The sequence below is a fragment of the Sander lucioperca genome, chromosome 2 (genome assembly GCF_008315115.2).
Source record: "Sander lucioperca isolate FBNREF2018 chromosome 2, SLUC_FBN_1.2, whole genome shotgun sequence".
NCBI classification, from domain to species: Eukaryota; Metazoa; Chordata; class Actinopteri; order Perciformes; family Percidae; genus Sander; species Sander lucioperca.
Genome location: NC_050174.1, coordinates 31,044,352 through 31,057,368, shown reverse-complemented (window position 1 = coordinate 31,057,368; position 13,017 = coordinate 31,044,352). Strand labels below are relative to the sequence as shown.

Below are 13,017 nucleotides of genomic sequence, written 5' to 3'. Positions count from 1 at the left end.
TGTTCTCAAAAGAGCTATTGTCCTTCATTCAAAAGGACACCATTGTCCAATTGTCAGGCCCTAAATGAATTCACACAACTGAAGGTACTGCATCATTTCCCACTCTGCGTCTTCTCATGGAATAGGAATTTATGGAGCCCGTGCTTTTCGAGGAGATGAATCAATCTACGTCCTTGTTAAATTATTCTTTCTGATAAAGCAACACCAACGTGAATACTTCTGGCAGAAGCAAACAAGCGATGGGTTGCTGTCTAACTCATCAGGCATGCTCTTTGTCAAAAAGTCACACGGGATTTGTACTTCCGAGCACTGACGTTTCAATGCACATTAAGGACGGTGACAGTCCAAGGGTAGGCAGGCTTGCCAATCTGCCACCACATCCTGTAACATCTGCTGAATTGACAGGGGAGGGGGGCTGTCAGTATCTGTCAATGCAGATGGATCTGAACCGTATCTGCTGAGACAGAAAACGAACACCTGGCAGTGTTTATAGCTGGGACAATGGCATGCCAGATACAGAGATGAGAAAAATGCATTGAAGAGGAGGTGCCCACTGGGCTAATAACCGTTCATTTCCAGCTGTCAGCCTTAAATGCTGTGATGATTTGTCATCTGCTGGTTGGTTTGCAACAGGATGTTTGATGGCTGAATAAAGAGGGTATAGACTGCACTGGACACCATGGTGATAACTGTCAGGAAATTGCCTGTAAATGCAGATGATTTACATAAAAGCTTTTAAGCCATGTCCATTTTAGACATGACATGGGCAATTGACTGGACACTTTTTCATCCAATGAGGGGACACATTTGAACTTCCCAGTACAAGCGCCAGGATAAAAGAGTCACAAAAATTTTTCTCTTCTAGCTTCCTCCTACAGAAGTTGACAGCTTTAATCCGAGTTCAAATATAATGCTGAAATTACAGGTTTCCTTTCCATTGTATACAGTTCTACTTTCGATTCCAATCTCACCTTGTATCTCTGCTTCCTACAGAAGCTAATACAGTTCTGGATGGTGAGTTTGTTGGAGGTCTCGCTGGTGCCGGACAGAGTGGGCGGGTCACCGCTGTCTTTGAAGCAGCCCAAGTTCCCAGGCACTGTAGGGAGACAAGACGAGGGTGAAAAAACAATCAGTTACACACAACAACTTAGATGCGATCTGTATCATACCCAAATATAAGGGTGTTTTTTGTCATTTATATTTTATATCCATGTCCCATTACACCCTGCATGCCTTGAACCCTTATGTGCCTCATAAGTTCGTCTAAGTTGTTTAAGTTTTGTAATCATATGTGTGATTAACACTTTGCCTCATGGAGGCATAGCCCCCAAAGAACCATCTATAGTGACACACTCAAAAAGGATTCAAGCCTCTGTTGGATTGTTTTGGTGTGAAACTGGCAAGCCAACAATTTGGCCTCGGAAGAAAAGAGAAGAGGAGGAGGCGAGAGGTAATAGAGGGCAAGGAGTAGTTAGAGAGAGGGTGGGAAGAGGGGTGAAGGGGACAGGGATGTTTGAGTCATAGCGAGAGAGAGCTGGAATCTAGTGTGATGAGAGATCACAATTTTTTAAGATTGATGTGGCAAGAAATGGGAAAAAAATGTTATATAGCGCCTTTCCAGGCGCTCCAGTATTTGACAAATGGCAAAGCTTGGATGGATGCCAAGTCCTACACCTTAGGTCTACGTTAAACACAGGTTCAATTTGAACCCGTCAAAAACACAAAAGTGATATTAGAGCATGAGCAAAAATTCTTGTTACAAAGTTTTCAGTTTGCTACCTGGGATAAACTTTGGTTGAGCCTTAATAAAATGAAGCAAACAGAAACTACATACAACTTCTACATCTCACTTTTACTCACTTTTTTTTTACCCCCTCTTGGTTTTCACCGTTGTTGCAGCCCATCACATCAATAACTATTGAACATTAAATGTTTGTTGGGCGAGACCTGGGGATGTATGACACAAATAGGCCAACAATCACAGATGGATCACAGACCATACAGATGGAAGATGGATGTTGACACCTTCCCAGATCATATTCAAGTCAGACGAATCAGCCCGCCTCTCTTAATCCACTGTGTATTCATCAAATACTATGCAATCTTTCAAAATCAGCGCAGTGACTCTATAGTTTTTACATTCAACGCAATATCTCAGCAAGTGCTAACAAAGCCTCCAGCAGTCTATATCCCACTTGTGATTTGTTTTTCATTGCGACTTAAACAGGCTTACTCTTATTTCATTTCCATGTTCTGAGATGTGAAACAAATGTGAAAAACAGGAGTAAATGAAAATCTGAAAGTCATTTCCACTGCAAGTTCGAAAAATCTTCCCCCTTAAAGCTCTTCAGTCTAATTGGAATTGGTGTCACCCGACCGCAGGGTACAAACAAGATCATTAGGAAAAGACAGAAAAGACTGTGCCCAAAATAGCTGTCAATGGTGCTCTGATAGACAACGTGGATGCAAAATTAAAAGCATGTGATATTACAAAACAACCTTGTTCCTTATCAAGCCTGTATTATTTCCAAATTCATTTCGATTTCCTGAATTAACTGAAGCACAAACCACCTTTACAGAGCTCAAAGTGGGATTGATGCTTCCTAATTTCTTGCGCTCTTGTAAACTCAAAATGAACAATGAGGTAGATATTTTGAGTTTGTACTCGAGCTACAAAATTGGAATCATCGAAAATAACAGCGTTATACCTGTTTAATTTAGAACATACATTAAAGGTCCCATGGCATGAAAATTTCACTTTATGAGTTTTAACAATAATATGAGTTCCCCCAGCCTGCCTATGGTCCCCCAGTGGCTAGAAATGGCGATAGGTGTAAACCAAGCCCTGGGTATCCTGCTCTGTCTTTGAGAAAATGAAAGCTCAGGTGGGCCGATCTGGAATCTCCTCCTTATGAGGTCATAAGGAGGAAGGTTACCTCCCCTTTCTCTGCTTTGCCCGCCCAGAGAATTTGGCCCACCCATGAGAAAGAGAGAGACATCATGGCTTGCAAACAAGCAAAGTGGCAGTTGGTCAAGGCCACAACCCCACCCTCCACCTTGCCCCCCCTCTCTCCTCCTCAATAGCATTTAAAGCTACAGACACAGAAAGCATTTGATCATTAGTTAGATATTACACAAGAGCATGTGCTGTATATGTGTGCAACAACAGAGTCTTGCTTTGTATATGCTGCAACTTCTGACAACAAGCTCAGAGACGGAGGAATGGTTTGTGCCCTGATTCTGTATACCAACACTGTCCTGGAACTGAATGTCTCTGGAGCTTTGCAGTTGTTGTGTGTCTTCTCTTCTCAAACATTTGCATGTTGAAAGCTGCTCGTCGGATGACAGCAAGTTCCACCAGTGAACAAATTGGAACCCAGTTTTTGGCAATAAGAAATAGAAAAACTTTTTTTTATTTTTACAAGCTGTCAAGATTGCATTTTGGAATATATTGGTATTCTGCAAAAGAAAAATAAGTATGGATTAGCATGCAATTTGAACATTATTGTAGAGGGTCATTACTTAAGTCAAAACTGCTGTGATGAACTGAAGTTACCTTGATAAAGACCACACACATGCATTGTTTTTTGGGTGCCAGTTGTTGGTAATGTTTACTTTTTGGCTGGCATGAAAGCGCCTCTACATGGGCAACAGATGCTGCAGATTCTAATGTTTATGTAAGAATGAGGCACAACGGCTTTTGGGGGAAAAGTGTGACATGTTTGTAGATGCCATGCAATTGTCCATGAGAATCTCCACCCCAGACTGGAAACAAGAAGGAAGGAAGGGAGAGAAGGAAGTGAAACAGACTGGCAGAGAGAGGGCTACACCCTGCGTTTCACCCACGTTTGATGACCGTGAAGTGACCGGCGAGATTTTGGCTGCAGCAATGAATCGCTGCCGCACGGAACTGTGTTTGACAGATGACTCAACACTTGAAGACACAGTCCTCAGACTCCCTTAGAACAGCAATAAATCATGTGTAATATTCATTTTTCAGCCACAACCCTGCCAAAGCTTTATATATGTGGCAGTTTGAATCATTTAGCAAGACTCCATGGTGCACACTTGCAGAATTAAGGCTGGATTATATGACAGGTTAAAGGCAAACATGACAGTAATATGAATCTTTGAGGTACTTCATATTTTCAGGGTGAGACAGGACAGTGCTGTAACAGCAGTTTATTTTTTATACGTGATTTAAGTATACTCTGGATTAACACCCGTGAAGTTTGCAGGAGGGCAGATGAGAAAAGAGGAGAGATAAACACCTGGTTGGGAACCAGCAACCTCCCTCCAAGCAAGGCAGACAGGTACTACTTCAATGGAGCTTTTGAAAAGCCGAGCAGAAAATGCCACTGCAGGGCTCAACAACCAGATTAAAGGCAGCAGTGCTCCTTTTTCATTTTGCTTTGACAAGAAGATTACAGACTACAGTCAATTTATCAGTCTTTGTCCTCTTCTCATCCCAGGGGCTGTGCAGCGCTGGCTAAAGAGCAGCAGGTAGTGGGATCGTATCACACTGGACGTTTGTTTGCAACTGGAGACGAAGAGGGCAGCAGCCTCTGCACCTTCCCTGCATGCAGTGTTTATCCAACAAAAGAAAAGTGTAAAATTGTTTTAAAAATTCAGCAAAGCATTGCTCCTTAAAAACATCTGCTTTGCAGGCGCAACAAGTGCAAATATCTCCACGTACAATAAAAGAAAAGAAAAAACACAAACACATTCAACACACTTCAAAGCCGTCGGTGGAATTTAGACTTTAACGAGCCAGAGGGGAGAAATGGAGGAAACACAAGGTGCATAAATTCTCCATACAGCCCAACCAGACCTCTGAAAACCTCAGGAGATCACAGCGGGAGGGGAGACTCCCACAAAGTAAAAAACAAAAAGTGAAAGAAAACAGACACAGAGAGCTAAACAAGACTTGACTGCAGCCAGACTCATCACAAACCTTGCAGCCTGCTGCCTTGGCTCGGAAAAGAGCAGTTGGTTAGCCTTCCCACAATGCAACACATGAGGCAGCAGGCAAAACAACAAGGTTCATGGGTGTCTGTCTAGCAGGGAAAAGGAAACACCTCTGTTGATGCAGCAGACACAACAACAGCGCCGACCCCAAACACATCAGTGAGGAAGAGAAAAGCAAACAACACAGAGGCAAACATGTACAGCAAGCTTTGGCAAGTGCACTTGGCAGAGAGTGCATGCAAGCAGGTTGACGAGCTGCTTGCATTTGCAAAAATTTACTCTGAACAACCAGACTCTGCTTGCTTTCTTCCATACAGCAGAGTGTGCTACATATTTCCACTTAAAAGATGAGCTAAGACAGACAGACAGACAGACAGAGAGAGAGAGAGAGAGAGAGCGAGAGAGAGCGAGAGAGAGAGAGAGAGAGAGAGAGAGAGAGAGAGAGAGAGAGAGAGAGAGAGAGAGAGAGAGAGAGAGAGAGAGAGTATGAAGCCTTAAGGAACAATGAACCTTTAAAGTCCCTGCCTTATAATCACAGTTGAAACACTGGAGAATTTCAGTAGAAAAGCTATTGTCACAGTCGGTCCTAATCCTATAATCTGCAAGAGAAGCCATGATGACACAGACATTTTTTTTTTACATAAAAGAGCCTGCAATAAAATTGAAAATATTTTTTCTTAAAGCAAAATTAGGGCTGCGTATCAAACCTCAATACTTTTTTGGCACAAACTAAAATGTGTTTGTCAAATTGTCAAGTACAAACAGCATGCACGAATGTCAGATTCATAATTTTGTGTAGTTTCTTTTTATTGGGATCAATTTTAGACAATATTTAACATTTGAAAACTTTGGCTTTTTAAAGTAAGGTATTGAAAAAACTTTCTAAGGTATTATATTGAACCTAGTCTCAAAATTACGTCTAATGATATCAAGCTCTTATCAAAATAAAAGTCATTAAGAGTCATTATTAGCTTCTGCTTTTATTGTTTTGTATGTTTCTGATTCATAGCCACTGTTTACTGAGCCAATCTAACAATTCACAGATGGGCTGCCTAGTACAGTAGGATGCACTGAACTAAGTCACTAAACTTCAGGAAACGTTTCTTCCTTCTTATATAAAATATATTAAAAATATTGCTGTCAGGTGATTTTGTGTTATTTAGTTGCATGTTTGTTCTCTCAATGAGAAACCACCGTCAGCTACCGCCTGATGAATTCTGGATGTGGGAGCATGAAAGGTCAGTTTAAAGGGGCTGACAGATAGCGCCCACACAGATCATAAACGATATCACCACTGTGGCTTCACTGTGTAGGTTAATGCGTGGGCTTTCTAAGATGAATGATTATAGCCATGCTGAACTGTGCGCTCCTTTTCCAGAATAACTTCTTCTTACATAACTTTTTATTTTTTTTGAAAATCAAATAATTGGACATCTAAGGGATATTTGCTAATTTGTTTCTTTTCATGTGTGTAACGTTTTGTCAAAGTTCCACTAATGAAAAAATGTAAGCACAGACCAGCTGAGCTACAGTATAGCCACATTGTTGACTGTATTACTTTGTATTTATGCGTGTTTTACTACGAATTATTGTCATTTATTGTGCTTTTTATGATTATTGATTATGATATTATGATTGTATTTATTTATTTATTTAGCCTGTGAAGCACTTTGTGACTGTCTGTGATGAGTGCTATATAAATAAACTTTACTTACTTACTTACATGTCTTATACTGATGAGGCAAAGCTGAGGATAATATATTCTCTTTCCTTATTGTCATGCAAAGAAGCATACATTAATACCAGAGCTGCTATGCTGCTACAATGTTTCATTATCTTCTTTCAGTGTTTACATTTTTGTCCAATATCACATGCTTTGTCTTCTGATTGTGTTGTGAATGCATAAACACTTTAAAGTTTTTCTCTTTATGCCGCATTAGCCTTGAAGCATTTTTGTAGAGACAGATTTTTTTCATGGATTATGTTCTTACATTGAGTTAGACATCTCAGGCATTTAGTTTTGATATTGCTTATAAGTAAACAGAAAGTACATTGCATCTAGAGAGAAAGAAATGTCTGATAGGTATCTCTGGTAGAAACATGAGAGAAATCGTCCAGATTTTTTTGAGGGAACACTGGAACAAAAAAACCTTAACGTTCACTGTGGCCAAAAACCATCCATTAAGCAGCACCACTGCTTCATTACCATCAAATTACACTGTAACCAGAGACAAAAAAGTCATTAGTGCTTTCACATTAGAGAAGGGATATTAAAGCCGTGAGGTCAAAAGAGGAGAAGCAGGATTTTATAAGCACATTCCTCAAGTTCTAAAAGGCCTGAGTAATTTAAACACAGGTATACTGAAGCCTTGGAAACACTCCCACCAACCCATTAATGCCAGCAGGTTAACAATTCAAATCTGATGCACACTCACACACACAAACACACACCTCTTGAAACGTACGCTGCCTTCCCAGGAATGCTAAGTGCAGCAAAGCAAGGAAACAACAGTTATTCACAGTCGGTGTTCATGTGATTTTTTTTTTATTCTCCATCACGTTCTGTCTCTTTGTCTTTATTCCTCGCTCTGTCTTCCTTTAATTGTGTCTCAGCTCCATTTATCACCCCTTTTGTAGTACAGTATATTCAATACATAAACAAATACAGCTGCTGCGTTTCATCTAGCCTGTGATTAGTCTTGTCGACTGCACCACAGCCCGCGAGAACACAAGAGAAACAGAGAAATATGCCACTAACTCCCTCAGGACAAGCATTTCTGGAAACTCTGTATTGTTTGTGAGGAGGAGTGAGTTGCTATTATCTGTTTCTGTTGGGGTTCATGCTTTGCTTTTGTATAGAGATCATAAATTATCCAGCCTGTAAATGAGAACAGTTTACAGTTAGACAATAAGGGACTTATTATTGGACAGAATGAGAGAAGTATTTGTATCCAGCAGAATGACTTTGCTAGTGGGATGTTCAAAACATGCCGCTGGGCTGTGAGTGTGAGAGAGAGAGAGACTCAACTGTATGTTGTATACCAAGTGCATGTTTAATGTATCTGTACGTCCTATTTAATCCCATTTGAACATTTCTGTCTCAGTGTGTGTGTGTGTGTGTGTGTGTGTGTGTGTGTGTGTGTGTGTGTGTGTGTGTGTGTGTGTGTGTGTGTGTGTGTGTGTGTGGTGGAGGCTATGTTACAACAAGATTGAGATGGAGAAGATCAATGCCCCAGCCTGGGGCCCTGGGAGAGTGACTAACCATCTAATTAGAGGGAAGAGGGAAGAGCTGGAGCTTTAAATGAATAATTAGTGCCTCCTCAGAGACTGGGCCGAACAATGCAAGGAAGAGATGAAAAATGGCCGCCACACTGCATAACTGACAAACCTAATAGCCTGTGTCCCGAGGAGTCCCGAACTTGATACTGGGGCGACTGGGAGATTAAAAGATGAGCAGACACTTTGTGACCACCTCAGGCTCTAGATACGCACAGTGGTGCACTTCCATTTATCATCATTCACTTTCAAAGAGATCGACTTTGTGTTCGTCTACTGCGGCAGGCAGTCCTGGTTATCTGGAAGGAATGTGCAAAAACAGTTTGCCAGGTAAAGAAAATGTGTTACGATGCAGCAAGCTTGAAAAGTATGGAGCTAAATCAGGGCCAAATGTTTTGTTAATTTGAAAAAATATATATAGTTGAAAAACTAAAGCTTGAAATTGAAAATTTTAGTTTTGGTCTAAAACTTGAAAAATAAAACCATGTATTCAAACTAAAAATAAGTGTACCAATTTTTCTTTCACGTTGAATAAAATTTAGATTAAATTCTGGAATTATTTTGAATAAATTATTAATTTTCATTTTTCACTTTTATATTTGTTTTCAGTTGCACATTTCATGTTTTCAGATTCAAAACTTATTTTTTTTACGGCTTCAAATCTTTTTTTCAGTTTCAGATTAGTTTTTTTCGGTTTCAGGCTGTTGGCCCTGATTTTGCGTAGGGGGCGTGGCTTCAACTCAGAGGGGCGTGGAATTATGAGTGACAGCCTAACAAAGAAGGCAGAAGACTCCTCAGTCATGTTGCCTTCAGGAAATTGTGTTACTGCGAGAACTATGACTGAATGCTTTCTATGCACTATATACATGTGATTTTTACTAAACAAACTGATGCCAGTGACAAAGTTCCATTTAACAAACTGTTTTGGACAACACGTGGTACCAATTACACTATAAGAGCAATAAACTGTGCCAGATTGTGCAGTTCAGCAGGAACAATGACTTCTCCCACTTCCACGTACGACTTTGAATGTATGCACCACAGTATTCACTCGGCAGTCAGCATGGCGTCCGCTCTGCCAAGGCAACCCTGGCGCCAGCGCACAGGTAAGACGTGAAAGATATTAGCATTTTTGAATAGATACTTTGGACATTATCCCCGCAGTGGCATTTTTTTTGTCCTTAACACATAAAGGGAAAATAGGTGGACAGCTGGACAAAGCTGGAAATGAAGCATTGCTAGCACTAAAGTTAGCATTAACTAATGTTAGCTTCACGCTAGCTGGTGTTTTTACACTAATTTCAGTGTCCAGCTCAAGTTTTTTTACTTTAACGTGTAGTGTCTTTGTTAACCTCTGTTTGTCAGAATGACCATAAGTCGACAGTGGCTGCGATGAAAATGACGATTGATGAAAATGATGACGATTAAATTTTCAATTTCAAGCTTTAGTTTCAAGCTTTAGTCTATATATATTTTTTTCAAATTAACAAAACATTTGGCGTTGATTTAGCTCCATAGAAAAGTCCCTCACAACAACACCCTCACATGTGACTTGATGTTTGTAATCAGTGTGTAGAGAAAAGATTGCATTCAAATCATGTTTTTTTTTTTCAAATTCCAATTAGCGAAATGTCATATGCAATTTATCCAAAGGCCTGCAACAAACACATTCATTTAATCATTCAAATGCAAGTTGCACAAATATAAATTGCAAAGTAAAAGTGCATCATTCTTACGTAATTCAAACTGGCCTAAAACATGATGGGATAAAACTGAAAACGAGAAAGAAAAGCATTGTTCCAGAGATTGTTTGAAACTATGAGTATAGGTAACACAAGAATAACTGCTAAACACACCTGTAATAGCAATGAAAGTAATGATATATAGCATGAGATTTGTTTTCTCAGAGCTTATTCAGCCCTCATACTAAACATAACTTTTTGTTGGAGGAGGGAGCAAGAGAAAAAGACATGCAGTCATTAATCAAAGGGCCTTATTAAAGAGGGAGTATTAATGTGCTCCATAAATTTCATTTACAAATCTGCCCATTATATTATTACATGCTGCATCTTGTTTGCACAGTTGACATTTTGGTTTGAGGGTGGCACAAGATAATTAATGGAGTGATCAAATCAGAAATCAAAAGGTTTTATCATCTGGGAAGCATGAATGGGGCCAATAAATTTCATGGCAGTCTACCCGACAGATGTCGATGTTGAGATTAAGATTTCTTTGGTCATTCGTAGAATTTTTGGCCCACACGTGGCAATTGTCAGGGAGACACCAAAAACATTTATCCTCTTTTAGTAGTTTTTAAGATACCTTATCAAGGGTCACAATGTTGGCCAATGGAATGTATTTATAATCTGAGACACAAGAGTTAGGGAGTTAACCTCTGAAGAACATGAATACTAAATGTAATGGCGATCAGGACAGGAGTTGCCAAGATATGTGGCTCTGGACCACACTGTAGGATCATTTTTAGCCATGTTAACTGCATAGCTCTTTGACCACCACTTTGATCCAATTTTGCATTCTGGATGGCTTGCCATTAAATTGTGTACAGACATTCATGATCACCAGAGGATGAAGTCTAATGACTTTCCCTGTAGCACCACCAGCAGGCTGACATTTGTTATTTTGAGTGATATCTCAACAACTACTGGATGGATTGTCATGAAATTTAGTACAAACATTCATGCCACTATCAGGATGAATTGCAAAAAACCTTTGATTATCCCATTATTCATCTTTCATCTAGTTTAGCTATACTTTGTATATACTCCTAATTAGCAAATATTAGCATGCTAAACTAAGATGGTTAACATTGTCAGAGGTGTCAAGTAACAAAGTACAAATACTTCGTTCTCTTACTTAAGTAGAAATTTTGGGTATCTATACTTTATTGGAGTAATTATTTTACAGCAGACTTTTTACTTCTACTACATTGCGCCATCCGGATAGAGTGAAGCAAAGATGTCCGTGGCAGAGACTCAAGAGAACTCGAGCGAAATGTCCCAACCAAGCACCAGCGAGGAGGTTGGTAGCCAGGAAGACGAGCCAACCCTTCTACATCCCTGGCCGTACCTGGAAGAATTTTTCGAAATGGTTGGATGCAAAAACAACTCCTTTCGAATGCGCTGCAAGCTCTGCGCACCCAAGTACCACGAGCTAATTGTTTCCAAAACTCGGCATCTAATTTGAAAAGGCATATTGATATTATTTTAATCACTGTCTCGCCTTTCACAATTAAAAATCATATTAACTAAGCTAATGCTTTTTGATCAAATTTGCTGAAATCTGGCAAAATGAAAAACACAACGTGCAATGTGAGCTCAAATTACACTAGCTGAACAAAATCACATTTATTGCACCTGTACAGAACCATGCTGGTAAACATTTCGCTGTGAGCCCTCATTCCTGAGAGCTAAATTGGTTGACCCTCTATTCATCTCCTCCTCTTTGCCAAGACATGCACTAAACAATGGCCATCTACTTGTTCTCATTAGCAAACATTCTACACAACCGGCTCGCCTTGTAATCAATACCTTTAATTCCCTAATGGCCCTGGCTAATTTTACCCCAGCCATGTTGAGAGAGGGGAGAAGCCAGGAAGAGAGAGGCTAAGAGATTAAATCTACCTCATGTCCTATGGCTTGTTTTTGTGAGAGTCTCTACTTTCTAGTTTCTGTCTGAGAGTCTCCCAACAGCACTGCAGGCAGGTATTTCCCCTGAGGGCAGGTGTGGGTGGAGCACTGAGGAGGTCAGAGGTCAGAGTAAGATGACAATGAGTATGTTCAAAGCTCCCCAACCCTCTTTGCCAGGTAAGGACAGGCCTAATGCAGGTGAAAGGGGACACGTCAAACTCACAGATGTCAAAAAATGAGCATCCGTCAAGCGCCAAATAACTGCAGAAATTTGTACGATCTTTATTTTCTGAGAAATCAAACTGTAGTGAAAAAAATATGGCTCTGTCACAGGCTCCTGATTCACCCTTCTAAATCTGTAGCGCCCAAACATCTCTCCTGTCTCTTAGTGTGTGGACGGTTCACGAGTCAAATATTAGCAGAAAGTTAACTTCATCCCCAAGTGGCCAGGGGCAAGAAAAACAATTAAGACAAAAACTTCCATTGTATGAGTGAGCAGTTTTCAAATGCCTGAATCTCTGAATCAACATGAAAAAAGCACCTGTAATAATTTTATAAATAATAAAGCTCTAAAAAGAAGGAGGTTGGCATATTTCTATGAAAAATGTATAATAATATATTTGGTTGGTAGGAAAATTCTTGCCAGGTAATTCTTTAAATTTACCTGGGGGCGGTGAGGCGAAAAAGCTAATTTTGGACACTGGTTGCATGCGGGCGCGCACACACACACACACACACACACACACACACACACACACACACACACACACACACACACACATTTTCCATTAACTACATTCATCAGGTCTATATGAGTGTAGTTCTTTTATGGGGAGCCACATGATTCATTCTATTGGATCATCTGTTAGAAATATTTCTTTGAATTTTAACAACCTAATTTTGCTTAGTTTTTTTTTTTTATGTGTGTGAAAAAAAACTGACCTTACCCCAACCTTAATCCTCATAATTTTAACCTGCAGCAGCCTCTTAAAGAGGTAAGGAATGGCCAAAATGTGCTCACTTGACAAAAATGTCCTCACTTTGAAGGTCTAAATCTCTGTTTTTTACCCTGTCAAAAGTACAGGAACAAACACACACACACACACACACACAGTAACACACAGAA

General features: G+C 40.0%; 1 protein-coding gene across 2 annotated transcripts in view; it reads right to left on the bottom strand.

Moving 5' to 3' along the window:
- The window catches only part of kremen1 (kringle containing transmembrane protein 1), a 63,171-nt gene that overhangs the window by 14,426 nt on the left and 35,728 nt on the right, over window positions 1-13,017 (bottom strand). For both annotated transcript variants that reach the window (XM_031305664.2, XM_031305665.2), the window contains exon 4: window positions 972-1,096. In XM_031305664.2, coding sequence (XP_031161524.1) covers window positions 972-1,096 — 125 coding nt within the window. The remainder of the gene's footprint in view (window positions 1-971; window positions 1,097-13,017) is intronic.